The sequence below is a fragment of the Brienomyrus brachyistius genome, chromosome 2 (genome assembly GCF_023856365.1).
Source record: "Brienomyrus brachyistius isolate T26 chromosome 2, BBRACH_0.4, whole genome shotgun sequence".
Taxonomy (NCBI): Eukaryota; Metazoa; Chordata; class Actinopteri; order Osteoglossiformes; family Mormyridae; genus Brienomyrus; species Brienomyrus brachyistius.
The window spans coordinates 5,721,097-5,746,342 of record NC_064534.1 but is presented as its reverse complement, the minus strand read 5'-3'; the positions used below and the strand labels follow the sequence as shown (position 1 = coordinate 5,746,342).

At 45.1% G+C, this 25,246-nt stretch overlaps 2 protein-coding genes across 7 annotated transcripts in view; one reads left to right on the top strand and one right to left on the bottom strand.

Moving 5' to 3' along the window:
* Positions 1-5,471, top strand: part of slc20a2 (solute carrier family 20 member 2) — a 33,094-nt gene extending 27,623 nt beyond the window's left edge. For all 3 annotated transcript variants that reach the window (XM_048979957.1, XM_048979968.1, XM_048979979.1), the window contains exon 11: positions 1,420-5,471. In XM_048979957.1, the coding sequence (XP_048835914.1) occupies positions 1,420-1,584 (165 nt within the window). In that variant the 3' untranslated portion in view covers positions 1,585-5,471. The remainder of the gene's footprint in view (positions 1-1,419) is intronic.
* Positions 5,472-11,675: 6,204 nt separating this feature from the next.
* On the bottom strand, positions 11,676-24,239 carry LOC125710588 (E3 ubiquitin-protein ligase KCMF1-like). Of its 4 annotated transcripts, none has more exons than XM_048980010.1 (7): positions 23,927-24,239; positions 16,615-16,782; positions 16,137-16,276; positions 15,292-15,392; positions 14,953-15,131; positions 13,549-13,837; positions 11,676-13,445 (listed from the first exon to the last, which is right to left on the bottom strand). In XM_048980010.1, the coding sequence occupies exons 1-7, from the start codon at positions 23,940-23,942 to the stop codon at positions 13,172-13,174; spliced, it is 1,167 nt and encodes a 388-aa protein (XP_048835967.1). In that variant the 5' UTR covers positions 23,943-24,239; the 3' UTR covers positions 11,676-13,171. The 4 variants fall into 4 exon arrangements, with proteins under 4 accessions (XP_048835967.1, XP_048835970.1, XP_048835968.1 ...); XM_048980013.1 differs by lacking the exon at positions 23,927-24,239 and adding an exon at positions 23,094-23,798; XM_048980011.1 differs by lacking the exon at positions 23,927-24,239 and adding an exon at positions 23,120-23,798.
* Between the last annotated feature and the right edge of the window lie 1,007 nt (positions 24,240-25,246).

Sequence of the window (25,246 nt, the reverse complement as noted above, 5' to 3'; positions counted from 1 at the left end):
AATGAATGTAATTCTTAGATTTTACAAAAAGTAAACTGAAGGAGGCTTTGGGGTTCATGTAAGACTGTCCAAAAGGGGCTTTCCCACAATGCCCTGCTTCATGTCCAATCAGGAGATCTATGGCAACCAGAAAGAAAAGTGCAGTTACGGAACTGATTGGAACTGAGAAAGTCTTAAATCAATGCGTGAAGTAGTTCCTCTTGATTTCTATGGTCTGATTTCAGCCTTTTTACTTAACGCTGATGAATTTTTAACTTGCTTAGTGAGTGGCTCGTTTAACAGTAGGACTAACATATTTGCAGCTTGCCTGTATCCAGTGGTTTCTTTGGAGGTGTGATGGACACACAGGGCTCAGTTACGGGTTGGTTGTCCTGGGGTCTAACGGCAGGTTTAGGGGTCGCTAAATGACAACTGCCTTGTTCTCGCCAGTCTTCTAGGACAGGTTGGAGTTAGCCCCACTTGCACAGCGATGATGATTGTTTTAGAACCAAACCTAAATGCTGACCTTGTGTGTATCTTCACCCAGCCAGAGCAATGGGAACTGTGTGTGATGTGGTGCTCAGTCTGCCTACATGCACATCAGTGTGCAGATATCCCTGCATTAAAACATCACAAAAATACTAATGGTATCAACTGTTGAACCTTTGAAGGACTTTTGTTTAATTATGGAAAAAATATTGACCATGCTGGAATTAATATTAAATATAAATTACTAATAAGTAGCTGTCGGAAGGCCAGCTGGTGGCTGCCTGCTGGGGGTTCCGGTCAACCCGGCTGTAAGTGGCAGCGGGGGGGCCTTTTAACCCCTCCTCAGAAATGAACTAGCGACTCAGATTACAGTTCTTGGAAGGACGATCAGCAGGTGCCTCTGATTGCACCCAACTGGGCAAACGGCAGAACCTCACCACACGCATGACCCCGTGGCCATTTTCTGCTCGCACTCATACAGATCACATGTGTCCGTCTAAAACTGGCATGAGACCCTGCGTTTGCAGATTAATGCGATTTGGTTTGCTTTTAAGCTGAAGCGTGAGAGTCTTTAGGATACTCCTTACCTTTCCAGAAACAGAATGCTAAATCTTTAATAATTTCCAGTCATATGAATGTTAAAGTATATATCGCTGACTTTGGTGTAGACTCAGTCCTTTATCCTCGACTGAGCTGTATAGACCAGAGCCATAAACAGAATAATTTCAGTAAAATTTATTAATTGGATAAAGTCCTGAAGTACCGCAGTGTCTTCACCAAAATCTAACTGCAGATCGAAAGACTCACACGCTACAGGAAAAATCTTCGTTACTGGAAATGATGTGGATGAAGGTGTGCGTGCCTGCATGCATGCGTGTGTCTGCGTGCGGACTGTGCACGCTGCCGCTGTTGATTGGTGCCTTTGTGTTCCTCCATTGCCGTGGTGACCAGGTGGGCTCCGTGGTTGCCGTGGGCTGGATCCGCTCGAAGAAGGCGGTGGACTGGCGCCTCTTCCGGAACATCTTCCTGGCCTGGTTCGTGACGGTGCCAGTGGCAGGTCTCTTCAGCGCCGCCATCATGGCCCTGTTCGTCTACGGCATCCTGCCCTTCGTCTAAGAGGCCAAGGGGGAAAGGGGGGGGGGGGGAAGATGGACAGACCCAGGGCAGGGGAGGGGCGGAGCTTACGGATGAGTGTAGGATCATTGGCTGCCTGGGGTGTCTCCCGAATATATTCCCATTTCTCTTGTTTTCCCACTTTTTTAAAAAAAAAATAATTTTAAGGTTGTTCTTATTTGCATATGAAACGAACAGCACCAGCACCAAATTATACTGATGTTTCAAATCGAGCTGCTGTATATAAAACACCAGAGGGTTTGAGATTTAAAGAAAAAAAAAATCGCATTTAGAAAATGCAACTGCTAACACAGGTGTGTTTATTTACACACGCGCACACATGTTAATAGAATAATAGAGGTATTATGCGCCTGCGGTAACTTGCTTAATAAAGTTTATTGGTACCTGAGTATTGGTCATGTTTGCCGAGTAGTTTAGTGATCCTGAGAAGTGTAAATACCGCACCCTCTTACGTGGGACGCCGTCGTACTCCAGCTTGCTTTGGGATTGTCAGCGGGCTCGGCCCTGCCCCCTCCTACATGCCACATCACATACCAGCTTGCAGGGTACATACCCCCGTTCCCCCCCAGTGCCCCCTGCAGGTGAGGAGAGCACTTCATTGTGGGGATGCTGTATCTTAATTTTACGTGATGATAAAAAAAAAAAAGATTTTTGGAAGTTGTAATTGAACAAATGGTTCCTCATAAGTTCTAAGATGGATCTCATATTTTATTATTGTATGATACTGTATTTTCTACTGTAAATACTTTCCTCAGTGTTTTTTTTTTCAGTTTTTGTCATGGAAGTCTCCAGAAAACACATTATGATCACTAGTGCCAATGGAAATCTTATCCGAATGTGGAATGGGGTCACTTTCTGAGATGCGCAGGCAGATACTGACCCATGGGCTCTTACACACTAATACAACGTCTGGCCCTTGTAAATTGACGTCGACATGCCCCTTTGCACAACCCTAACCCTTTCTCGATGCACTGACGCATACACACCAGCCCTTTTCACAGCAGCACTGACAAAACAGCACTGACGCTTGTGTTCTGGCTTGTAGGGGGGACGCATATCGCATATCTTTACCGGCATGTCAAGTCCGCTAAGTGCTTATGTGCGCCCCCCCCCCCCCACGCAACACAGACACAGACTCCGACACCCGCCGCACGTTCGTGTCGCCGTCATTTGCTTCAGGTCCGGGCGCCGTGGCTTTCGCGTGTCGGATTGCACGCGGGTCGCAGAGACCGCAGGGTCTGTTCAGAAGAACGTGGCACTGGAAGATCTCAACGGTGTCCCGTATTTTGCCGTTACCTGTGGCCGACGAATCGCAAATTACTGATTCGTTGGCGTTTTGTTTTCGGGGTCTCTACCAAACGCCCTAAAAGCATTAAAATTAGTACCAAAGATCCAGGGGAATTGCTTGTCACTGTCGGTGTTCTTCATTCGAAGTCGGTTTTGGCGAATAACGATAATTGAAATGGTCCTTTCCTGGTCCGCTGGTTAATCTTTTCAGGCGTGAAGAAAAGTGCGTGTGTCTGATTCACCACGAAGGGTGGCTGGTGGTTGGATTTAATTAAAAGTAGAGCTCTGGTGATTTTTTTTCTGGTGCTTGCTGTGTTTTTTTTCCTCCCCTGAATTTTTGTACCTGGGGGGGGGGGGGGGGGGGGTGGAAGGAGACTGAACGGGTTAGGGTGATTTTTTTTCTTTTCTTTTCTGTTTAGCAGGGATATCATGTGATCCCACACACCAGCACACTGCATACAGCACAACTGCTCTCCTTCAGATGTTATTTTTTTAGTCTTTTTTTTTTTCTTTCAAAAAAACAAAAAAAAGATTAGCCAGCCGCTGGAGGTAACGAGTCCCAGGCTGGGCTCTTTTACCTATGTGGACTGAGGGAGATGTTGTCAAACCCCCCCCCCCCCTCAACCCACAACCCCCAACCCCCCACGGTGGCAAAATTACCACACTACAGGCAATCAAAGCAACTTCTGATGCAGCCTGCTCTCTCAGTCCTGTATATATGGTATTTAATCCCATGGCTTTAAAATCAGATCAACTCCATTGGGGTGGCGTCCGGCAGCACAGCACAAATCCATTCGTAGATGAAGGTTCCGGTGGCAAAGGCCGTCGTGGTGAGGACCTGTTTCAGCGCGAAGAATTTCCAGGCTCTTGAGAGTTTTACTTGCACTAAAATGTTCTGAGAGTGTAATGAATGAATGATTGATTGGTTCATAGAGATAACCAATCAGACTGTAGAGGAGGTGGGGCCAAGCAACTTGAGGAGGGGGGACAAAGACATCTGATTGGTCCCGTCTCCTCTATTTGCATGGATCCACCTCCTCTAAAATCTGATTGGTTCGGAGAGTTAACCAATCATTTTTCATTCTGTTCAGAACATTTTTGTGTAAGTGAAACTCCCATGTGCCGTTTCCTGTTTTTACCGATGCACAGACCGCTGCGACCTGTCGCCGTTTTAACCAAGCGATCGCCTAAAGATGCCATCGAAAGGATAATGGTGCTATGTGCAGAAAAATAACCCTAGAAAAGAGGCGTGTCTTTATTTTGTATTACTGATTAAAACGAGCAGTTCGTTAACAGCTTAACACTAAATTACCTGTATGGATTGAAATCATTAATAAGAAATGAATAAATGTTCATCGGAGTATATTTTTCTACTTTTGGCCGCTGAGCTTCAGCTATCTCGTAGCCTACGTGTCATGGAGGGGTAACCTGGGAGCCGGCGTTAACCCCCCCCCCACGTGTCGTGGTGTTTGGTTCACAGTATACGTCGGTATTCCTGTCGTGTTTAAATTCTAAAATGCTTCGTAAATGTGCCCTGGCATTGGTGCCAAACAGCTCCTCCGGCATGATGGTCTTTGGCCCATGGCGTGGGGCCTCACGGTCAGGAGTGCTTGGGGGGGGGGGGGGGGCTCTCGCAGGCTGTGTTGCATTTCCCACGCCTCCGCTCTCACTTGGCTCCGGTCCGCGGCTGTTTTTAGCTTTACTCGTCTTGAGTGTTTAACGTATGGAAATTGGTTTAAAAAGTATGTTCACGTTGAGTTAAGTGTGCTTGTTTAACATTGTCGTTTTTTTTTTTTTTTGACTGAGCTACGATCCAATTCCGCAGAAAATAATTTGGTTGAAATAATGGATTTACATCTGATTTACTTTATTTTGAAATTTTCTTTTGGCTTCAGAGGAGTGTTGGTCCAGCAGTCTGACAGCTTGGGTCCACAGATTTACTTGTGCCCCGTATCACAGATATTACAAATCCCGCGGGGAAGGTATAGTCCTGTATGTGCAGTGTACCGTGTGTCTCACGTGGTCTGTCCCGTGGGAGTTGTAGTCTGTAGCACTTCGTACGGTGGCTGAGATGGGACTCACTAAACAGGGAGGAGTGAATCTGAGAGGGGTCCCCACAGTTCCCTGCCCCGCTTCTGTGCGGGAGAGTGGCCCATTTCGGTTAGCTGAGAGATGGTAAACCATATCGTTCAGTCCCAGCCATACTGTTACCGGCTGCCAATTTGTTCAGAGTTTTTCTCCGTGTTGTGACATCAGGGTTCAAGAGGAAAATAATAAAAAAATGAACTTGAAAAACAGGAGCCTAGAGCATGTCAGTGTTTTGTGCTTTCCTCCTCTGGTCCACATGGTCAGGCCTCGCCACCGCGAGCCCCCAGTCTTCCTCAGCTCTGTGTTGTGTTTGAACTGCCGTTGTTGGTTTGAAAAACTCGCCGTCCTTCATCGCTAAGGACTGGCCCCTGAGAACTAACGAAACTGTTCTGATCTGCATATAGAATGTACTGTATTTTCCGTTTTAATTTTAGTGAAAATTGTCAGCATTTAAAATTAAATTATGGGAATAAAAATTGCAAGGAGCACTAAGATCCATGTGTCTGGTCTGCATTATTGAGTTACTAACCCAGGAGTCTTAACCCATGCAGCCTTGCAAACATTTTTTAAACCCTGCCTCCGTACTGGCCAGTGTACCTTTTGCCCCTAAGAGGTGGTAGCTATCTCACTTCACTGATGCACAGCCTGGGGTCAGCAGGTTTTACGGAGTTCCCAGAGGTGGCCGCAGGAACAAGGCAGACACCCACGCCTCACGTCTTTCTTTCTCATTCTTCACAGCTGAGGTAGGTTGAAAACCCACACACTTCCCCTGGCCTCCGTGGCCTTGGCATTTTTATTTTGTTTCTTTTTCTTTTAGTTAATTTTAATGAGCGTATTTCGGTAGCTGCTCGTTTAAATGTGTTGAAATCGCGATTGGTGGAACAGAAACAACAGATGATTTTGTGTGCTTTGAACTACGTTTTCGATAAGCATGCTGGTGCAATTGCGACTGTTTAATTTAGCCCAGCAGCAGCAAGACAATAGCGTCAAAACTACCGAAAAAGAAGGGAGTTGATGCGGAACCATACTAGCTATTTGTCCTTTAGGTAATCTGCTTGATTTCTGGTTGTGAATTACATTGAACTCAAGCTAAGAAATATTTTAAATATAAATTCTGTTTACCCTTTCGGTTAGGGGATATTTTAGTTTAGAGTTTGTGTAATTTATCATCCTCTTAATGACAACACGTATAAAATAACACTCGTTACAACACTGAGGTGATAGTGTTTATAAACCCCATTCCCATCATGCACTGCATCCAGCACATCATTCCCAAAATGCACTGGCTACATTCAGTAAGCATGTGTTGCAGAGGAATCCAAGGACTCTGCTTACGCAGTTCAGATCAGCTACTGGTTTACATCGCGCGCGCGAGCGAGCCTCCTATGTCTGCTGAGCTTGTCTGTCATCCCCATCATGATTTGCAGCCCTGAATTTCAGTATTTGGGTTTAAGCATGGAAAAAATCAGGCCAGCACAGTGGACCAATGAGTAACACTGTAGCCTTAAACTTTTAAGGTTTTACAGGTGTATAAGTCCAAAAAAATGCAGTTAAACTGGTAAAGTGCGTGTGCATTATGTGTATATTACATTTTATGGAGCAAATGCCCTACATCAAAATTGTAATTAGATGTTTTAATTACTATGCTCTATGCTTGTGAGCAGAAGGTTGCTGGTTCCAACCCTAGCCTTGGCACATCGGTGGGGCCTTGAGCAACGCCCTTAACCCCCCCAGCTCCCTGGGTGCTGCAATGGGTGGCTGCCCCTCACAGTCAGTTACTCTCACCTACAGAGAGCAAATTGGAGGCGTAAAGAGAATTTCCCCAAAGGGGAAAAAAATATCTATTATTTTAACTGGGGAGACCAGCTTTAATTTCTACCCATTGACAATGTGAAGGAGATCCAGATGACTTCAGTCCATCGAATCCTCTCTGTTCTCCAACAAGGTTTCCAGTGAATTTCATCATGCAGTTTATAATTCACCTGCCAAAGTAAAAGCCTGAAATGATTGTGTTAGCAGCTGTGGGTCTAATTGAATGTTATTTGTCCATGTTGTTTGCAGTGTGCACAGGTCTACAGTCTTGTTATGGTTGCATATCATGCTGTATCCAACTGGACCAGAACATCCAGCCCTCCCCACATGCTCCAAAACAAGTATACCAAGTTGGACTTGAGTCCAAGACTTTGAGCCATAACTGGAAGACTTTAGTCCTATTTAAAAGGTCACACTCATACATACACACACGTAGTAAGTTATTGTCATACTTGTGACTAGATTTTATGTAAGTAAGGGGAGGGGGACCCTGAGCTGGACTTAAATTTTACTTGATGGACTCATAGGGGTGTCTGGTGGCCCGTAAGTTTCTGTTAATCGGTCTCACACAAAGCAATGATTGTAGCTGATCCTAATTTTTTAAAGGAGTTAAGAGCTTAATCCTTGGCTGCTCGCTATGGTAATGAGAGGAATGCTGCTATGCTGAAACACTGCCTTTACTTACTATGCCTCCAGCAACTGTTCTATGGACCTTAGAAAGGACTTTTGTTTTCTATGCTAACACTGAGTTTGAGAGGCTGTTCTCTGCGTGACGCGGATGCACGAATGCCAACACGGCCTGCAGAAACATCAAATGGCTTATTAAACCTGTCGACGTCAGGCCAAAATGTACAGTTCCTGTTCCTTTCATGATGTGTCTCAGACCAGACCACTGACAGGCACTTTTGTACATATGAGTGAGCGATTGTCCTGAGTTTGGCCTCAGTCCTCATGTTTCTGCATTTTCTCCTGGTTGATGTCCAGCTTCCTCCCACTTTCAGCAGGAATGGCGGCTCTTTAGGGAGTGTTCCCCCAAGGATCGGCATGATGTCCTGGAGGGAACGAGCAGGACAACATACACCAGGAGCTGGGTCTCCACAACCCTGATGAGCAAGCAGTCATGGGCAGTGTGATCATTCCTCTATACAAGTGACATTCAGTGAAAGGATCCCTGTAATCCATAGGTTTGCTTTGGAGAAGGCGGTGGCTTAGGACAGCCAGCAAGGTTTGAATGGGGGGGGGGGGCTTCTGGGGGTGTGGTTCTCAGGCCTCCCCACACTCCCATGATTAACCAGAACTAATGAAGGCGGACAATATTTACACGAGAGATGAATATATCGATTATAGCCTCAACCTTGTTGGTAGTATCTCCATTTCTCAGAAAGCTAATTTTAATACTCAAAGTGAGTATTAAACAGGGAAAAGAAGACGATTATGAAAGATTGGATGTAGCATGAATATTTCAGACTTTGTACGGTTATTTATATGTCAAACGCTTTTACATTGTGGCCTACGTGAGAGAAAATCACGCGTCGGGATGTACAGTTCCAGAGCATTAACGAGCTTATCCCATTAGTAACAGAACAATTTGCTTGTGATTTGTCCTGCTTACACAAGAACAGAGAGCACAGTAGGCAGCTAGTTAATGATTAGTGTCAAACTTAGGAAGTTAAACCGTCAACATGAAATTCTGTTGAGACTTTTCCCCTGAATTCGGGCTGCTGGGTGCAGCGTTTGGGTTGTTTGTTTTTTTTTTGGCCGGCTAAAATACGGCCGTTCATAGACAGTTAAGCAAAATACTTGATTCTTTCCCATAATTCATATGAAACAATGGCAACAACCAGGTTTGTTACCCATTATGAGAATGTGACAAAGTATCTTGAGTGCAGTACTATTTCTTGCCTTTTTAAAACGTACCAATGGCTAACATACCTACAGCTTGCAAAACAATTAATTTAATGGCTCAGCGTACTATGTATAGGAATCACACCTATAGGGGCTAAGGAGCTAATGTACAGTGGTCCCAGGGATAGGTTCTAGGCACACGGTAGCCCTGAATTGGATGGACGTTTGTGGATTGGATGCATTGTGGGTGGATGGATGTTTGAGGTTTGAAATTTTCTGCTTTCAATATCTACAACTGTACTTTAACATCAAATGTTGGTACATATTTTGGATTTCTAACTTGCCTAGTCTTTTAATCTTTTCCTTATACAGGGACAATGTGTTATAGATCCATCCATTTATTTTCAACCACCAGCTTACCACAAACCAGTTCCCCTAGTTCCATTACAGTACCAGTCCAAACAGGATTTTTCTCCCCTTTTAATGGATGTTTTTTTTCCCCCTGATCCTCTATATCGTTACTGTAATTAAAATTAGCAATATGTAAATGAGTGGAAATATGCCTCCTCATTGTTTAGAAGATGTTCTACTCTAGGAGATACCCGAGTCTTCTGTTGAGTAATGATCATGGACCATCACTTGCTGTAAACACCAGTAGGCCACACTACCCATCACTCTATCAGGGACGCTTTTGTGTGTGGAGCTAGCACTGAAAACCAGTGGAGGAGGGTAGGCAGCCTGGGAGAATGACAATCTTGGTGCTACAAAGCCGGGAGAGATTGCGGTGCCACCTGGGACTGTATAGATCCTCTGTGGGAGATACTCACAGAGGGCGGGTCTGCCCAGCTGGCATCCAGTCCTCATATTGACGAGCAATTAGAGCGATGTGTGGTAGCTTGACTTGCGCCTCTGTGGGCTGGTCACTGTCTTGGTATGACTGCCATGTCTGTCATCAGCTGAGGACCACAGTGTCCCCACATGACACAAGGCAAATTTCAGACAATGAGGCACAATGTGTTGTCAGCCAATCAAGGAGCTCAAGTTTCTGAAATCCTACATGGCAAAAGATACATCATTATTCTCAGTCAGAGGCACTAATTGTAGGTCACATGAATTCCTGGGAGCTTCATGACAATAACAGTGAGAAAAGTCACTGAACCGGAAAAGGCGTGGGTCCTCCGTCCTCTGAGGGAAAGCCTGAACTCTCCACCTGATAACTGACTTTCACATGGTGTAAGGTGACAGGTCAGGGCTGGGAATCCGCCTCCAGCTCAGACTCGGTACAGTGCCTGAAGGTACCGTCACGCATTCTTTTCTGCATGTGGATGACAAGAAGCACTGAGGAAGTTGCAAAGAAGAGAAGAGAAGCCTAAATCAGGAATGATAAATATCACTGAAAAGCATCCATCCATTTTCTGAAACCCCATGTCTTGCTCAGGCACAAGGTGAGGAATAACCCAAGATGGGGTGCCAACCCATTGCAGGGCACACTCACATGCACACTGATGGAATCCAATTAGCTTCAGCGTGTTTTTGGGCTGTGGGGCCAGGACAACACGGGGAGAACATGCAAACTCCACACAAACGAAATCCTGGCAGAGATCTGAACCCAGATCCCAGACGTGTGGGTGACGGTGCTAACCACTGACCCCCCCCCCCCCCCCCAAAAAAAAGGGAAAATAATGGAATTCAGATCAACCAGGGATAGATGGAATACACAGAAGTCCTCCGCAGCCAAGACAACAACCCAGACATATTTAATCAGGTCAGATTGGCCGGGAGGCCACGGCTGAATGGGATGCCAATGGGGACAGACGGAATCACAACAGAAATCATACAAGCAAATTGCTGACCAAATTATGCCAAAAAAAATATGGAAAATGGCTCAGTGGCCTACAGATCATCATACAGCTCCCCTTTAATATGCCCAAAAGATTATTCTAAACATTATTTCAAAAGATAACTGCCTGGTATCCAAGCTGTATATAGGAGAAACAGAGCTAATGACAGCAAAAGGTAACAAGATGTATACCTGTTACAAGTTCGCTATCTAACAGTCACAGTGACCCCATAAAGTGATGATTAAAAGCCATTTTTAATTAACGTAAACGATCAAGCTTCACTGCAACCTACCCAAGATTCTTATTGCTCACAGAAATCATTTACAAACAAGTGCTTTCTGGTAATGGTCTGCTCACCAGAAATCATTTTGGTCTGACTCAAAACTATGTGATTCAAGATTCATAAGTATCCAGAGACAGGATTTGCCATCTCCCGGTGAAAACAACTGCGCCCCCTAGTGGGGGAAACTTCACATATCAAACAGGTACTCAATATGTCACAACAGTATATTTCCAGCCCAAAAGCATAATGTTAAAAAATTATTTGCTCAATGAATTATTCAATTGCTTGACAGAACACATGGTTTTGTATTAATATACTTGCAACACCTTTTGGTACCTCCCTCCCGGGGGACGAGGTCCTGTTTCTCAGTATTTGCAATTTGTCTCCTCTTTCCCTAAATCAACTCTTGACATGAAAATTTGCAAAAGCGGTAGAGTGTAAAACGAGCTGATAAACCAGGCAAGTCTAAGCAGAGGCTCACGTTGTGAAACAGCCGCGCCCGTGGCAGGTTTAACGTCAGCAACGCGACACCTTTGGCCCACACTAGCTACATTCATGCTTCAAATTACAATAACTCCTCGCTTAGCGACTACCATGGTTAGTGACTGCAGATACGATGGTAATAAATTCATTTTTCGAGCAATGCACGCCTGTTTACAACACACAGTGGAAAAAGATCTTTGTAGTACAATGTGTGAAATGTCAAAAATATCCACTTTATGAAAAATAAAAGAAATAGAGTATTAAAAGTTGAAGTCATAAATACAGTGACGGTCACGCCTAAGGTACCGTGATTTTCAGCTGCCAACCATTTCGTTTAGCAATCTAGTCGTTAGAACGGAGTTTGGTTACTAAACAAGGAGTGATTGTATACATTGGATTATTTTCTGCCTTAAGAAAGGTGAAGGATCGTGGGATTTTGAGATTATAGTTTATTTTTAAGGCAAGCTTAATATAGCTGTTCTATCACAGTCTGGTCTATCCCACATGTGACAGCATGAAGCTACCCTTGCAAGATCGCCACTCGCAGCTCATACACATGAAACAGCAGAGGTGGAAAGTTCCGGTACATAAACTACAAATCCAGACCAAGATTTTGTTTCAACCCACCAGTCGAGTATAAAGAGTCACATTCACAGAGGACTCAACTGGTTGTCTTGAACAAAATCTTGGTCTGGATTTGTACTTTCTGGACCTGAACTTTCCACCTCTAAAACAGCATATCACAGTCTTGGTACCTTCCCAGACTTGCCTATTATGCAACATCAGGCCAAAACAGCCAAACATACCATTAGAAGTACAGCAAACAGGCTTCCAGTCTGCTTTGGACATAAAGAGCACCTCCTACAGGACAGTGATTGGAAAAGCCCCTCAGTACCCAGAGAAAGAGCCTTTGCTTGAATATGAATAGTAGCACAGGAAACCATATGCCTGATGCTGCGAGAAGAGGCGGGGAAGATGAGGAAGAGCACACTGTGCCGGATATGGGAATTTGAAGTCTAATCCAGGTTCTTCACACTAAAAACGGCAAATCACTACAAAACTTACAGTATGGTTTAATGCGGCTCAACCCAAGGCTCTCAAAATAGAGTAAATCTGAAAGCCAAAGGTGCAGCCATGAGCAGGGAGTGGAATTAGGATACCGATAAAACACTCAGCAGACGTGTGCCGTTTCACTGGGGGAGGAGGGTGAGTGAGAGATAGAGACCACAGTCCCCTCTCCTGACTGCATGGCTCGGGGGGGGTGACCAAACAGGCAACCAGGTCAGACTCGGGTTGTGACGAACCGGAAAAGGCCAGCTGGGGTAAAGCTTGAACAAAAGCATTTGTTTAGATGTTGCCAAAGGTCCAAAACAAGACTCCCAGCTCAAATTTAGTAAAATCCCATCATTTCTTTTCATTTTCCAATTCTCCCCAAAACAAAGCTTGGGGGACATAAAAGAAAAAAAAATAAGCTTTGTTTGTTTGCTGATGGTTAAATAAACCCCATGCACACTGCAAATGACATCATGCTTTAGTTGCCGTAATCCCTGCAAGCACTTTTTATTTGTTAGTATTCATAAATACACACAGCAGCCTCAGTGCAGAGTGGTCGGGGTCCATCTGCAGCTCGGGATGTGGAGTCTCTGTCCGCAGAGCTGTTCGCGGCCAGCTATCGACGTATAAATTAGCTACGCAGAACTGATTATCAGCTTCTATACCTTTGTATTTATATTTATATATATTTATATATATTCCTTCCCGATTCTCTCCCCCTTTGACGTATATACACAGTGTAATAAGGGTGACGGACCTGAATTTACAATCACCAAAATAATAATAATAATAATGATGATAATAATAAAACGGATGTAAAAGGCAGCCAAAGTTGCCGCCGACTTCCCCGGCATCGCAAGGCAGAGGGCGCCTCCTGTCAAAGAGGGGACGACTCGCTTCCTTTGCGCCTCTCCTTCACGCTCAGCTTCTCCAAAGCCACGTCCAGCGGCATGACGTCCACGCAGCCCATGGCGCCGAAGTCGGCAAAGCTGCGGCGCCCCCTGCTGCCGGGGGAGGGCGAGTCGCCGCCGCCGTCATTGTCAGCGGCCGCCAGCATGGAGAGCAGCAGCTCCTGCACGAAGAGGCCGCGGTCGGCACGCTCCGCCTCCAGCGCCTGCCGCTCCGCCTCCAACAGCTCCGGTTCGGTCAACCTGCCACGGTCGGGTTGGGGGAGACAGGGAGTTTAAACCGGGAATTCCTTAACATTCTTTGAATTTCAAATTTTCGAAGGTGACGGTGATCCTCCCAGCTGACCTGGCGAGCAGGAACTGCGAGCTGTGCAGGGTAGGCGGGTTGCTGTCTGGCGGTGGGGGCGGCGGAGGTGCAGGATTGGGACTGCCGTTGGGTTGCGTCACGGCGTTGCCTGGGTTACCGCGCCTTGTGGCACTGCGCGCGGACTCCAGCTGCTGCCGCGCCACCTGAGCCTGCTGCCGCTCCAGCTGCAGCTGCATCTGCAACTGCTGCAGCTGTGATGCCGATGGGCCCGACGAGTTGATCTGACCGCCTGCAGAGCGCCGCACGCCTGACAGCTGGGACAGCAGTTCTGGGGGTGAAGGAGGGGGCGGGGGTGAAGGAGGGGGCGGGGGTGAAGGAGGGGGCGGGGGTGAAGGAGGGGGCGGGGCCACCGGCTAGTCAGTGAGATGTGAAGTGACATTCCCACAGCCCAACTATCGCAACACACATTTCTGAAAAAGAAGGATTTTCAACTGATATTTGAAGGGCAAATATTAAACTTTATTAAAAAATTTTACTTGTTCGCAAAAAGTGGCTCATCACTGCCTCAGAGCCCAATGTCAGGTTAAAGTGAGCAGAAATCCCTTTAAAAGGACAGTGAGTACCCCATTAAACCCAAGAGCCCAGAGCTTCCGAAAGAGAACGGAGTGCCCCCAGAAGGCACTAGAGGGACAAGGTCACAGCCAGACACATCCAGATGGCAAAGGAGGTTAGGTACGCTGTACGATCTGATCTTTATCCAGCCGCTCCTTCCTGCCCGGGGCGGGTCGCGTTCCCAGCGAGGGCTGTGTTCCCTCCAAACACCATGTCACGCAGATTAACACTGACGCCCGCTGTCTCACCCGTGATCAGGTTTCCTTTTAGATTTTCACAGAAACACTGCATGATATGCAAATCAGACTTTCCAATATTTTTTTGTTTGTTTTAGTTCTCCATGGTGATAAGCTGTACAGTGCTTTACAGAAGCCCGGATGACAGGCAAGCAGGGCTCAGACAGGGCAGCATGCCCCTATGCTTCCTGTCCAACGTCGCAGATACCTTTCAGTGCAGAATCCGGCCCGTTTACGGTGTCCGCTTAACTTAACCTCTGAACCGACATGTCGAATAATTCAGCAGGTAAAATGCAAATGCACTGAAACATGATTAAAATTTTAAAAATTGAGCAGGTGCTTGATTCCTTGACGCGAGCTGGCAGGGTGCCCTGATGCCCTGAAGGGTCATCCCCTGTTCCCTTCTGCCTCCTGAATTCCCACAGGAAACCAAAAGATAACGCTGCTAGGGACAAGCTGAACCTCTAGGCGGTTACCATGGCAATTTCCTGTGTGGGGTGGAGGGTCTGCTAAACAATTCTACATGTTTATCATGCCCCCCTGCCCGTACATGGTTCCTTCAGATGTCACGGACTTGGCCAACAGCACCACCTACCTGCTATGGGGTCCATTGCTTCTCTGTTGCTCGGCGAGTATGAGGAACTCTGTGATGATGACAGCACCCCGGTGGAGCTACTGGTGAAGTGCATGTTGGACCTCCGTGCACGAGGACCCCCCAGCCCCCGGCCTGGGTGGAACATCCTGCGCACGTGCCGGACACCGCTGGACTCATCGTGAAGGCAGTTAAGGACCACAATGGAGAGGCAAGGAAGAGAAACTGGTACTGGCACTGTGACCCAGTAGGGGGCGCCAAGCATTTGACTGCTAACTGAACCTATTACATGTGAGGGCAGATAGAATTCCTGAACACACTCTGGCAGCAGGCCTGGATATGAGGTCGCGAGGTGCTCTGTGTTCGAGCGTGAGGTGGGCAGCAAAGTCGTCTGTCACATGGTTGGGGTCTCCGCCAGGCAAAGACGCACATATGGGGCAGATCTGTGGGCACAAAGAGGAGTCAGAGCCCAGGGACTGAGCCCAGTATTACTGGCTAGGTGCGGGGGCAAGTGTTAGAGCGGCCAATGAGAAGCCACGGTCCGTTTGCAGACTGAAGTGAGGCGCCACAGTGCGCAGTCAGTGGCTCTTTACAGCACTCTAACTTCTGTGTATGTGAGCCGTGAGTTTGCGCGATGCAGAACGTAAACACGTCTCACAAACACTGTTCTTACGGGAGCATAAATGAGGCACACGAGCGCGATAACCCCGCTGCTCCCATGGACGTTTAGTGCTTAACCGCGGTCAGAGTGACTGGTAAACTGGCCCTGTCAGACGGAAAATGCTGCAGCAGCATTGTGAGTATGCTCAGTGACTGCACACACAGGGACTGGATCTCATTCTGTAAGAGGCAGACAGGCAGGCAGATGCAGGCAGACAGACAGGCAGACAGAGGCACAGACAGACAGACGGGTGTATAGGCACCACCCACTGACTCTACCAAATTAACAGTAATAAATCCTAACCCCAAAAACAAGCAAACGTGAAAATTACGGGATGCCCCACTATGCCTGTTTTAATCAGTTTACAGTGTGAAGAATCTGTCCCCAAGAGACAGCTAAACACACACACACACACACACACACACACACACACACACACACACACACACACACACACACACACACACACACTTGAAGAGGACAGGCTAACTCAGGAAGCAGGTGCGACAACACGTGCTGCACTCACCACCTCCGTGGACGTCTCCGCGTGCTCCGAGGTCACGTGCTCCTGCAGGGATGTCTCCGTGTAGCCCATTTTCGCACAGTAGGGACACGTGAAGGACTGAGGCTGTTCCACTGAGAACGCCTCCCCGCCGTAATATAAATCTGCAGCACAGTGCATGACAGAAGATCACCCAACACCACCAGGGCTTGGCACGCATTACCAGTCTGGGCAGGGCTCTCCGTTACTGGACAACTGGATAATATTTCAGTGTCTCGCATCTAGTGAAACTGTACAAAACAAACTACAACTGCACTTACTTATACTGATCTGTAAATGACCTGGGAGACAACACACAGACTAAATTTATATTCACATTTGAGGTCCAGACAAGGCCTGCATCCAGAGACTGGCAGATCTCTTAGCATTGAAATATAAGTCTGGATAAGACAGGTCACTACCGACCCACTACCCTGGTCAGTAAAGAGTGCATGGTACTTACCAAAATCTACCCTGGTTAATATGCACTGCATGGGGTGTTCTGTAGTGTGCCGGGTGGTGGTGGCCCCACCCTCGTAGCACGACGCACACAGGTCGTAGTCGTAGCAGATCAAGCACTTGTATCTACAGCCTCGGAAGTTGCCTTTTAAACACGCATCACAGCTGACCCCTGAAAGGCAGACAAAGGCGGAGCACAGACATCACTACACCAAGGGTCATGTGATGTTCATGACAAAAGAAAAACAGGATAAGACTTTCAGGAAACAAATGAATCTGAATGAATACAGCGCTGCATTTGCGCTGTTTTCTTTGACAAAAAGCTGCTTCTGGCTAACAGTGGTCAAAAAGACCAAGTCAGCACCCTCAGCTGTCCATCTGTCTCTTTGTTTCTGTCTCCCAGACTCACAGTATCCATCTTTGCGGAGACTCTCCATTCATTTCTATGGGCATAACTCTAATACCAACTAACAATGTTGACCCTCCAACCAGAATCAGCCGTAATCTTAACCATAAGTAACAAAAAGAAAAGGAAAAGACTATTGGCATTTTTAGTTTTTTATTGGATCCAGAGATTTTTTTTTATAAAAATTAGCTTCCTCTTGTGAGGACTGAAAACAGTCCCCACAAGGTCAAAATAACACATTGTTTTATCACATTGTGGGGACTTCTGGCCCCTAGAATATAATATATACATGGCCACACACACACACACATACACACACACACACATTTGAAAAGAAATCTAGATCCTGAGTTTCACTACAAACTATAAATCCTAACATACACCAGGAACCTTATGGTGCTCCTCTATTCAAACTATGCAAATCCAACCTCCCGCCCCCCCCCCCCGCCTCCACCCAAAGGAATGTGATAAAGGCAGGAGGAAAATGTTGAAGATGCTTTAAAAATTTCTATGACATTTCAAACAGATTTGCAGCCTATGACAGAGAGAGAGAGTGGGAATTCACAAAGTCACAAAGTGTCCCAGCTGCTGATTGAGGCTCTGTGTTCAAAAGGTACCTGTGAAAGCAACAGTACAAAGGAAAATGACAAGAGGCGCGGATGAGGAGCCCCAGTCATCACAAAAGCTGAGACAAAGAAGCTGAACCCGCCATACAGAAGGTCGAGAAAGCAATCCTGAATCACTCGCTGATATCTACTGTTTACTCTATCTATAGCACTTCAATGAGGACATGTGTAGTGTTACTACTGCATTACTACCACTAAGAGCCAAGCATCAGGTCTTGCTGTTACCTGCTAATCAAATCAGAAACGTCTGAGGAATTGCTAAAATGCAATTTAGCCAAGGGCACGAGAGAAAACATAATCAGACGCAATAGAGATTAGACTCAGCCAGTTGATACATGTTTCTTACATTGTCCTCATTCAGTATATCCCACTGATTAAATGCCTACAATTGCAGGAAAGCGGAGGAGTTGGTTGGGAAGGGAAGACCTCACACACTAAGGAGCTCATAGCTGAAGATACAGGGTATCTTCATGATACCTTGTAAAAATAATTTTTAAAAGATTTGGGTATGTTGTGGGAGCACTTTGTGTGTTTAGGGGGGCTGATTTGGCCCCTACCAATGTTGAAACCAAACCTGCATCCTTGAAGAAAAAAAAAACATTCATTGTTCATCTAACAAGTTTAGGGGGGGGGGGGGGTCTGTGGCTCAGCTTTGAACAGAAGGTCATTCACCATGACCAGAAGGTACACAGATAAAGAGGAAAAAAATGTTCATAAACTTGTCAAGAGGATTTTTGACAGAATGCAGCTAGTGCTGAATAATCCAGAATAAGACGGCAATATCTAACAGGTGTTAATGTCTTCATGTGGCTGATGCACTCGCAAACCAGACCTGGTAAGAGTGGAGGTGAAGAACTTAAGAACATGGACTCCTCATTCAAAGATTGCTGGTTCAAGTCCCAGGAAGTGTAGCGCTGAAGTGACCTCGAGTACGGTACTTAACCTGAATGGCTGCAGTGAAGCACCCCACTACCCTCAAACGAGGCAATTAATCGGAATCATTCATCCTTATGCACACATTAAACTGTAAGTGCTTCTAGATAAAACAGGAGGTGAATGGCAGCCGGACACAGAAATCAACCTCATTTATAAACATGAAGCTTTTCAAATAGTTTCAGCCTGGACAAACTCCCAAATAGCATCTGTATCAAAACAAAAATGGCTATGAACCAGGCAGTCTAAATGTGCCGTTCAGCTCCAGCACCACTCAATTGCCTTGTTTCCACCAATGTGGAGCTGGTGCCGGATCGCTTCCCAATCTGGAACTAGTTCCACATGTTCCTACCGCAAGAAACTGACCCTAGGCCAGAAAACATGGCTCCAGCATGGCATCACAGAAGAGCTGGTCTCAGAATTTGCACTGTAACGTCAGGAAAAGGGAGACGGGCTATTATGTCCAAACCTTCCGTATACCCAGAAAATGCAATCCATAACCAATGTAGTTTTGTCTAATATCACAGGTGCTGGTAGTGAAACATCTTTATACTACATTGTTTCTACATTACATTGTTTTTTTTTTTATCTTGTGGGAGATAAAAGATCGATTTGCTGGCCAGATTTCATAAATTATAAACATGTTACAGGTTGAATATATAAAATATTGTGGCACTCCAGTAGCGAAGAGATCAGGCGGATGGTAAAGTTCAATTATTAGCAGACACTTTTACTGCCCCCATCCTGAAAAGGACAGTGGTAAAACAGCGAGTGAGAATAAAGAATAAATTCACATACACACGAGGGGGAGCATTTACAGAGACAAAAGTGGATACAGGCAACTAAGACAGTGTACCGAGTCATACTCTGCAAACTTTTTTTTTTTTTTTTTTTGATTCGGCAGCTTATAAAAACTTAAAACCTAAAACAGATCAAAATAAATCTCAAAAGACAGAATGCATATGAACCTTCACTCTCACTTTCAGCTACGCAACATTTCCTTCTGTACCTCTTTGAAATCAATGGAAACGCGAGCAGGTTCTCTAAAAGGCACCAAGGGAGAACCAGCCCAGCACTGGCACCAGCATCGTGTTGGTTCAAACGAAGCAAATATACGTAAAGCTAGACCGCACAGCTGTGGCTGCTTTCAGCAGCAGATGCCAGGTGGCAGATTCATGCAGCTCACCTACAACAGAGGCATTCACCCAACCACATTTTTTTAATTTAACATGACCTGCTTCGAACAGCCGCGTGTAAAACTCATCTGGCTTCCCTAAACAAAAGTTTGAAAACAATGTTTAAAAACTAAATTTATTCCCTGCCAGGCAGAAGTTTATTGTATAATCTTCAAAACCTCAGTCCAAGAAGTGTTTTTCTATATATAATCTTGCCGGTATTGTTTTTGATTTAATGGGAAAGACTGAAGCTAGTTTTAGCATGATCTATTAGAGATAAGCGTTTTGTTTTTATAAAAATTTTACCGCTTTAGCTCAGCACCAGACTTAATGCACAATGAAATATATATATAAAAAAGTTTGGCAAAAGAATCGATGGATTGTGGACATGGATTCAAGAAATTACTAGATGCCAGCAAACCAGAGAATGGTATGGAGAGGTTCTGACATTAGTGCAGCAATACTAATGAGCTGGACATTCTGCCCCACTGTGCTCTGTATTTTAATACCACCATTTGTGAAAACATTGTCACACCTTTCATTTAGCATTAGTGTTGAAGAGGTGTTGTGACCTCACCAGACCCCCAAGGACAATCATTAAATGCACACACAAGCTGGTGAGAGGGATATTAGTGCGCTTGAATGAAATTGTGCACTTGAGGTTTTCTATTCACAAACCTTATAAGAAACATGAAATGACACAGAACGGAATTCAGTGTCATTTCATACTGCTGTGTCTGGGTATTAGATTTCGGGAAACCAATGTGGTGCTGAGACTTAATGATGCAAGTCTCAGGGTACTACTGGGTCTCCTGTCAAGCATGAATGAGGAGCTGTGTAGCTCATATGTGGACATTCCGTTTAACTAAACAAATGAGGCCTTAGAATTCTGAACAACAACTGGCTTCAGCCTTAAGACCAGCTACTCACTACAGTGCTCTGTTTATACTCCATAACTCTTGACCACCAGCACCTCACAATCCTCTACTACTTAATATATTTGACAGAAAATCCTTCTGAGGCATCACTCCCACTAAAGGACCATCCCATTATAAATATCATCATCACCAGCACATTTAGTTGCTTAACTGACACTTCCATCAAAAGCTTTTTATTTGAGCAGCGCAACTCTGCTCAGATCAGAAGTACCATAACAGGACTCTGGGACATGGATCTGCACATTCAAGCCAGGTCCTTAACAACCAAGCCCCCTGCTGTTCCTGATTCTTCATAACTTCCATCCATCCACCCATCTTCAAACCACTTATCCAGTTCAGGGTCATAAAGGGAGTGTGGAGTCCTCATCTGCCAGTATAAAACACAAGGCAGAGGTACACTCTGGATTGCATGCCAGTCCACGGCACTGCACACATACATATGCACATTACAGGCAATTCAGAAATGCTGAATAGTTTAACTACATGTCTTTTGGCTGATGAGTCAGCCTCCAGTTTGAAACATTCCACAAAAAAGTCATGTAACAAGGAAAGTGATCTTCTGGCCTCTGGCTGAGGAAAAGTATCTTTAGATCTATGACAGGTCTTAAATACTTCATTTAATCTATCCACAATGACAGGTGAACAGACAGCTCTAATTCACCTCACTGCATTCCTGGACCTGGAAACTAGCATACCCAGAGGGAATTTCATGTTGCCATATGGGGGAGAGTGCACAAAGTCCACAAATACAGACTGGTAGCATTTAAACCTCAACCCTAGAGGTTTGAAGCCATGGTGCTACCCACGGCACCTTCTAGAGATGACAGAAAAATGTCTACTTTAAAAGGCAGCAAATTCAAATCCAAAAACAACAAAGTACAAAATGAGACAGTCATGTCTGGCACAACTTTGCATCACTATTGCAGGTAATAACTCAACTGCTCATGGCCTCAGACTCAAACAGACCTTTAATTGTTTCAAATTTCTCTGACCTTGCCACACAGTTCTTCAGAAGAACTTCAACAACTGGCAAAGATGTGAGGTTTATGGGAGTGAAAATAGTGCTCAAGAAATCCTGACAGTCGACTTGCTGAACCTGCACAGAAAGCACGCCATCCGGTGGTGTGGGCGGTGAACAAGCAGAGGCATTTAAAAAACGCATGGCAGTAGGAAGCGAGGGCTGGGTCACACTCACTGGATTCTGAAATGCTATGTTCTCAGCAACTTACTAGTCCTACCTAGTCACAGTCATACTCACCTGCTTGTGTAGCACCTAACAAGGCACTTAACCAGAGTACATTAATAAAATGCACCCTTAGTGTATTTAATTAATCGATGGAAATTAGTACTTTTTAATAGTGGTATCACTTGCATAAGATTTTAAAGTATCAAATTTTTGTGAAACTTAAAATGGAAATCGGATTTGAATACAATTTCACATTAATACAAACACACACATCTAAAATCATTGTTTCTTAAAAGTTTTTGAACACAGCCACCAAGATGTATGCGGAACATGCTGGAAAAACCTAGCACATTAACCAATTTAACATGCAGACCGAATGAAGAAACCCATTGAACTTCTATATCTCTCTGCACAATAAAAAGAACGTCCGTTTATTTGTCATTTCCCAATAATGTTGTGTTTAGATAATTATAACTGTGAAAAATGTTGTCTGTAAACTGATTTGTAAATTTAAGAGTCATCTAGCAACAATGACAACATTAAGGAGATTTTTTAATCCATTCTACAACTGACCAGAAAAAAACTAGAAGATGGGCATTATTACTGACCCACAATCAACAAGCACATAACATTTATGTCTGATGTCCTCACAGAAACTGCTTTGCAAAAATATATTTTAAATACCTACTTCTATAAGGTGGCTTTTACAATTCTGCAAATGTCTCCAGGCCTATATGTATATATCTTTTATTTCTAAATTCCCAAACAATTGCTATACCCAAGACTTCTGAATTTTCAAATGTGACACTTTAATGTCCTGTTTTTGGGTGTCAGTTAACTAGTGTTAGTTTAACGTAAATATCTAACAACTCAAAGGTTGCATTATGAAACTTACTGTAACCTAAAGCCAATCAATTTGATATGCTGTATTAAAAAACCCAGTAAAACACCCATGTGGCTGCAACTGGTGATCCACTACTAACAGGGCAACGAAGCAACAGCAAATATACAAATTAAATCAAGAATACTATAAACACTAAAAGCCTGGGTGGCCATCGTAAAGGTAAAGTTCTGCGTAGATTAGAAATCATACTACAGATAGACTAACCACCGTTAGCTATACAGCTGTGACTACTATGGGACAAGCTACTCACTACGCACAAACCTAAAAAGGTTTTAGTTTTTAAACTAAAAATTAAGAATATAGTATTATTAATACGTGGCAGGTATCTGTAGTAAACCCACGAGTTTGCCTCTGCTGCCGTTCATGTTGAGCGCAACTGAAAATCAAACTTGAGTCCTTAAAATAGTCAACGGTCAGCAGTTAGTCAGCAAACTGACGGTTATCCGTTGGACGCCAGCGTCCGCGCGACGGGCTTTTCAAAGCCGAGATGCTAGTTAGCTTTAGCTATCCGGCTTCCAGACACAGCTGCCGAGTTATTAAAAAAACCTTCAGGCAGCGACTCGCACTCTCTGCTCACTGACGTAGTTTTTAATCCATAATCTAAATGACTATTCGTTAAATTGATGACATGACTTCTGAGTCGGTCCCGGGCCTCAGCCCCGAATGACACTGCATTCAGCGGCTCCGTCGGTCAAGCAGTGCACGTCCGCGGCCCGGGGCTAGCCGGCTCACCTAGCCTGCTATGCTAATTAGCTTAAACATTAAGAACAAGCGCCGAGCGCGGATTCCCGGAGTCCCCCAGCCAGGGGGGCGGCACAGCTCCGGGGTGCCGCATGCATGGACCCTCCAGGGGTTTGACCGCCTGGGAATCCTGTCAGGAATCCCGGAGCTTGTCCTCTGGTAGGCGGGGTAGAGTGCACGGCTAGCCGGAATGCTATGGCTACGGACTTAAGAGAAGGAGGGGGGGACTGAGGGGGTGGGAAACAGCATGGCGACCGCCACCGAGCGACCCCCCCACTACCCACAACACCAACACGAAGTACGTTTCAGTAAGAAACATGGCAGCCCCCCCAGCTACGTGCCGCTACGTTTTCCGGTCTTTCGGTCACGATGTGGGGGCCGGGAGGGCGTCTCTGGTCGCGCTTTACCTTCATGTCGGGACATGGTACGGGCGCGGAAAGTACAGCCGCCTCCGGGCTCCCTGGCACTGGTCACGCAAAGCGGGGACGCTGCGTTGAGCTGCGCCGCGGAGCCAAGGCCGGGGATCGCTCGCTCCTGCGTCTCTGCTCATGAAGGATCCGGAGCTCGCAGCTCTCTAACACCCCCCGCCCCGCCGCCGCCGTCCGTCTCTCTGTCCGTCCGTCACCGGAGCACTGACGAGACGCTGGGGGGGTGGGGGCAGAGACCAGCTGTCAGGAGGCAGGCGAACATAATGTGCACTGGCTGTAGTGATCTTCAAAACTATTTCGTTGACATAATAATAAATATTATGGATATTATTTTTATTTGTCGTTGTTGTTATGCTTAAAGTCGAGCACCGGGTTATATCATATTGCTGATAGCAGAAATAACCAAATATGTCGGCTTGTTTTTGTTATATTTGTAGCACTTTCTGATCAGCTTTGATATGCAAAATGTGTTTCTTCTGGAATGGAGATCCTGATGGAACTAAATGCGGTGAAATTTAATTGGGCCAAAAACCGAGGCACGTCGATTTAATCTCTGTGTTTTAGTGGTGTGTCGTTGGCCAGATAAAAATTTATCTTGACAATTCCCAGAGCTTATAAATTACATTTACAGCCATTGAGTATTTAATAACGCATGTTTTACAGCACTTGTTTTATTCCAGGCACAGTTTAAAACAAATAATAGAACTACCAGCGTTTAACAAAAATACATATACTAGTTTGCCTTCTGGGAAATTAGTACATATTAATTCTAGATTTTCTTCAGGTTCACTTTGGTTCTGTGACCTTCGTGGACCATCTATCCATTCATTCATTCATCTATCCATCTTCCAATCGGTGATCCTGTACAGAGTTACAGGGGTCTGCTAGCAGATATTGGGAATTTGTTTATCTAACTTTATATAATAATAATAATAATAATCACATACAAGAATATATTAAATGTTCCCTGGTTCTGTTTATTCACATATCCCATTTTGTAAAGCTGTATAGAAAACAACATTCCATTTGTAGCTGAACGCAAATTTCCGTGTTTCACGATGGTAAATGACTTTCTGAGCTGGTTAGGTTTTAGCAGACTTGATTATAAATTTGAGTCTCTTTAGGGATCCCTGGCAAGGACCTGTCAATGAATTTGTTTTGTTTCATCTCGTTTGTTTGTGACACTAGAATTGTGATACTTTTGATGAATGCAAGACAACAGTCACTGTGGCTCTGATAGTCTCTGACAAAGTAAATTATATAGAGGTGCAAATACAAAATGCAGAGTGGAAAGTCAGT

Excerpts from the sequence above, each read along its gene's own strand:
- LOC125710588 (XM_048980010.1), bottom strand. Across the intron at positions 16,277-16,614 it reads ATTAACCAGGGTAGATTTTG|ATTTATATTACGGCGGGGAG; the intron begins GTAAGTACCATG and ends ACTGTGCTGCAG. Across the intron at positions 15,132-15,291 it reads CACAGAGCACCTCGCGACCT|CGATGAGTCCAGCGGTGTCC; the intron begins CATATCCAGGCC and ends TAACTGCCTTCA.